A 4761-nucleotide genomic window follows, 5' to 3' on the forward strand; every position below is an offset into this window, starting at 1 on the left:
AAATGGGCTTTTGTTTTAAACAAGATATTCAGGAGTAATGTGTTTTAAGACCGCAATTAAAGTAACAGGATAGATTTTCTCTACTCATAATGGTTTGGAATTTGACTTGCAAAGAAAGAAAAGAACTGGATCCTAAGAGGATGTAAATTGGCATAGATTTACTGAAGTGAATGGAGCTACACCAGTTTATACCCGCTGAGTATGTAGCCCAAAAGTGTTCTTTGGGACTAAGCAGTAGCGGGAAAACTGAAGAGCAGGGAGGGAGAAATGGAAGTTACCAACATTCTTGTTTGAGGCAGTAACATTAAAAGACTAGGTTTTTTACAGAAGAAAAGTTGGATTTTTCTACATTGGTTAACTGATATAATTTTTATCTTCTAGGAACACTGGATGTTCTGAGCAGAAGGAACAACTGGATGTTCTGAGCTGATCTAGCGAAAATGGGACAAATAATTTGACATCTGAAGCTTTTCTCAAATGGAGGAATTTTGAACAGGAGCCATTAACATCCAGAAGTGGCAGCCTTTTTCTCTGTGTATCTTGGGGCGCGGGGAGGGGGGAATGAATTTCACAAACTGCACAACAGAAGCCAGCGTGGCTGTCAAACTCAAAACAGTCACCGAAAAGATGCTTGTTACCCTGACCTTGGCCTTAATCACAATTTTGACTATGCTGCTGAACTCTGCTGTAATTACAGCAATTGGCACCACCAAGAAACTACACCAGCCTGCAAATTACTTAATATGTTCACTAGCTGTGACAGATCTGCTTGTTGCTCTTTTAGTCATGCCCTTGAGCATTACATACATAGTGATGGATACGTGGACTCTGGGATACTTCATCTGTGAGATATGGCTTAGCGTTGACATGACCTGCTGCACGTGTTCAATTCTTCATCTTTGTGTCATTGCACTGGATAGATACTGGGCAATCACAGATGCTATTGAATACGCCAGGAAAAGAACGGCAAAAAGGGCCGGGCTTATGATAGTCACTGTATGGACTATATCCATTTTCATTTCGATGCCACCTTTGTTTTGGAGAAATCATCACAGCGTCACTATTCCCAGCGAGTGTCGCATTCAACACGATCACGTGATCTACACTATTTACTCCACTTTTGGGGCATTTTATATCCCCTTGATGCTAATACTGATCCTCTATTACAGAATTTACCATGCTGCAAAGAGCCTATACCAAAAACGGGGGTCAAGCCGCCACCTAAGCAACAGGAGCACAGACAGCCAAAATTCTTTTGCCAGTTGTAAGCTCACGCAGACGTTCTGCGTGTCAGACTTCTCGACATCTGACCCAACCACGGAATTTGATAAAATACATGCGTCAGTGAGAATTCCTCCTATTGATAATGACCTGGAGCTGGCTGGTGACCGTCAGCAGATTTCCAGTACACGGGAACGAAAGGCTGCTCGCATCCTGGGACTGATCTTAGGGGCTTTCATCTTGTCGTGGTTACCATTTTTCATTAAGGAGCTTATTGTGGGCCTGAGTGTTCGCACGGTGTCTGCAGAAGTAGCTGACTTTTTGACATGGCTTGGCTATGTCAACTCCCTTATCAACCCTCTGCTGTACACTAGTTTTAATGACGATTTTAAGCTGGCCTTTAAAAAGCTTATTCGGTGTTGGGAAAATTCTTAAAAGCACCTAAAGGCAGATATAACATGACGCCCTGGCCTTAAGAATGAGTAAAATGAGCTGAATTTGGCAACATTTTGCTTGGTAAAGGGGATTTTTGTGTTTGTCTTTATGCTTGTCTTCTCTTTGGCCTGTAACTTGTTTTGCTGTTTTCTACCTCTCATGTTATTATAGTACATAGTTTCAAACACATTTTATTATATTGAGGCACAGAATTCTTGGAAAAATAAACCAAAAACCCCAGTTATCCATTCATTTTTAAAATATCTTATTTAAGCAACAATTTAAAAAATACATATTTATAAAACAAATGGTTGATTTAACTTGCACTATGACATGGAGGTTTATAATCTATATCCACATAAGTACTTATCTGGTTAAGAATAAACTCAGCTCTTGATCATATCACTTAATGAGTGCAAAGTGAGCTGTAAACTTGCAATGTGGTATTCAGAGAAAACCGGTTATTTTCCTTCTGAATGAATGGTAATTTTCATCTTAGTTTATTCCCAAATAAACCTACTCAGAACACATTCTGCTCTCCTTACACAACTACTAATCTGGAGTAAATCCAGATAACAGAGCAATACTTGGCTCATTCCTTCTAAAAAAGGAGCCTGGCATATACTCAAAGAAAACATTTTGTTTTAGTTGGTGCCTCTTTAAAGTCACACAGCTAGATTCACACAGCTAGGGAACCCAGCTACAGAACTGGTCCTTATTATTGAAAGTGCTTCCTGTGTGGGCAAAAGAGTGGAGGCGCTGACTGCCATCTGTTTTATTGTCAGAAGCCCTTGTCTTCCGGGCCAGGGCCCCCCCAACATGGAGACACCAGAACATCTGCATTCTCTTTCCTTTTCTGAATCACTTTAGGCATTGTGGGGCACAGGAGACATGTATATAGCAATCTTCTGAGCATCTGTGGCTACTGCTTCCTAATTCCCTCCATCGGGAATAGAACCCTGGAACCCTTGTATTGTTCCCAGAAGCAAAGAGGCCAAAACAGCCAATAATCTACTCAAATACCTTGGGATACAGACAACACTATCACTTGTCTGCTTAGCTAGCCTGCTTGGATGTCCAGCTTTCCTTTTACATGCAGGGCTCAAAGGGACAATAGGGTGTTCTCCACCCATAGGCAGAGAAGGTATAAGTTCCCTCAGGAAGTGGGGAGGGTCTGGTACTTCCCTGTTTGTCGATACAAACCACTGCCAAGGTATTGTTGGCCATAGCTAGCACAGCCTGGCTGACAAGGTTGGGCACTAATGCCATTAAGGCATATCTGGCTGCTCTGAACTTGAAACAATGGTTACATTGCTGGAACTCCCTTCTTGTCCTATATGGACTTGGTCCCCTTGAGGATGGCACTGGTTGTCACCACAATGCTCTCTGACTCTGAAACTTCTCCTGCAGCTGCCAAAGCAGGGATCTGGAACCTTTTTGGCACTGGCATCAGGGAGTCAGACGACTATTTCTGGATTTCACTCCTTCCTGGCAGGGCAGGGGTGCTAATCACATGGCCCTGTGCCAAGGGGGCCAGTGTGTCCACTGTTTGTCCCTAGGGCTCACACATCAAAGAAGGGTGCTCAATGCTTTACATGCAGATGGGCTCCAGAGGTGGCCCTTTGACAGAGACTCATGCCTTGGCCATTGTGTCCATACTCCCTCCTCTGCTGGTGTTTAGAGCTGCACCAGCTGTCTGAAGGGCCCCAGCTGGGCAGGGGTTGTGGGCACCTTACACAGCCATGCCCCTCCAGTTAGACTTTCTGCTAGAGGGAACCTTTCCAACACTGTAACACAGGGGCAAATTTAGCCTGTTTTAAATTCCACACACACCTGTTCACCTCTCTCTGCCATGAGAAGGAGAGGGGAAAGGGACTGAAGTGGCTGCACTGGGGAGAGGCACTTCAACAGGAAAGAACCCAGAGCATTACCTAGGCCATTGGCATAAGAGGTTAACCTACCAGTGCTATCTCCAGAACGTGAAGAGCTTTACTTCTCATGCAACAGTAATTTCTTGATATAAAGTATTAGCTGGCCTGTTCTGATACTTGTCTAAAGAGAAGTCGTGCTAGAGGATAGAAAATTTGCTAATCACTCTTTTCCGGCAGCTTTTGTAGGTATGCAGGCGGCTTCCGAAACAGATACACAAGCTGTAAAAATTCAAGAGCTGCACAACATTCATTTCTTCTCACTGCATTCTCTTCCCTCCAGCAACTGACTGCCACAACCACTCACACTACCAATTAGTGTTGGGCTTAAGATTTTATTTAATTTTAACACTCAGATAATTAATAGTAAAAACAGATGGAAACGTAACTTTCATATTTTCCTGTTAAATAGCTGACTAGACATTTCCTAATTAAGTCATCAGCTAGCCACAGAGCTACGTTTTCTAACGAATGATGAAGACACCACATTGATGAAGACATCCTGTACATTTCCCCCCGCCCGCCCCAGCAACCAAAGTTGAAAACAGTTCCACGGACTGTTTATTTACAACAGTTAAACTAAGCATTTAACTTGCTTGGAACTAATTGATGCAAATAAAAACATTCATTAACATGACACCACTGTTTGGTAACTTAATTTTATTTGTTTCAGTCTCCGTTGATTTATAAAGGGGTGGAGGAAAATTGAGAAGTTTTTGCTGTGCGATCTCTGCAACCATTGCTTCAGGTACTTCCCTCCAGTTCCATCCTGGATGCTCTCCAGTCAGGCTTCTAGCCATTCCACACCACTGACACTGCTCTGATCAAGATCTGTAATGACCACTTCATCGGCAAATCCCAGGGCCCCCACTCTATCTTCATCCTCCCTGACTTCTCTGCTGCTTTTCACACTGTTAATCACATCCATCTTCCTTCAAAATCAAGTCCTTTTGTTTTCATTATAGTGTCCTTGGCTGCTTCTCTTCCTACCTCTCGTGTGATTCTTTCTGCATCTTTTTGGTTGGATCCTCTCCCATTTGTCTTTCCTACTCTCCGAGGGGATCACACAGATCTGTCCTTGACTCCTTCCTCTTCACTGCCTACAGTTTTTTTGGGTGATCTCTACTTACACAGCTTCAACCACCATCTTTACACCACCAACTCACAAATCTACCTT

At 43.1% G+C, this 4761-nt stretch overlaps 1 protein-coding gene across 1 annotated transcript; it reads left to right on the forward strand.

Annotated features, from left to right (window-relative positions):
• Positions 1–387: 387 nt before the first annotated feature.
• HTR1E (5-hydroxytryptamine receptor 1E) lies at positions 388–2002 on the forward strand. Its single transcript, XM_007052574.4, has one exon. It carries the CDS (start codon positions 562–564, stop codon positions 1654–1656), a length of 1095 nt encoding a protein of 364 aa, XP_007052636.1. The 5' UTR covers positions 388–561; the 3' UTR covers positions 1657–2002.
• The last annotated feature ends 2759 nt before the right edge of the window (positions 2003–4761 follow it).

This window comes from Chelonia mydas, chromosome 3, assembly GCF_015237465.2.
Source record: "Chelonia mydas isolate rCheMyd1 chromosome 3, rCheMyd1.pri.v2, whole genome shotgun sequence".
NCBI lineage: Eukaryota > Metazoa > Chordata > Testudines > Cheloniidae > Chelonia > Chelonia mydas.

Excerpts from the sequence above, each read along its gene's own strand:
- HTR1E (XM_007052574.4), top strand. The coding sequence starts at position 562 with ATGAATTTCACAAACTGCACAACAGAAGCCAGCGTGGCTGTCAAACTC.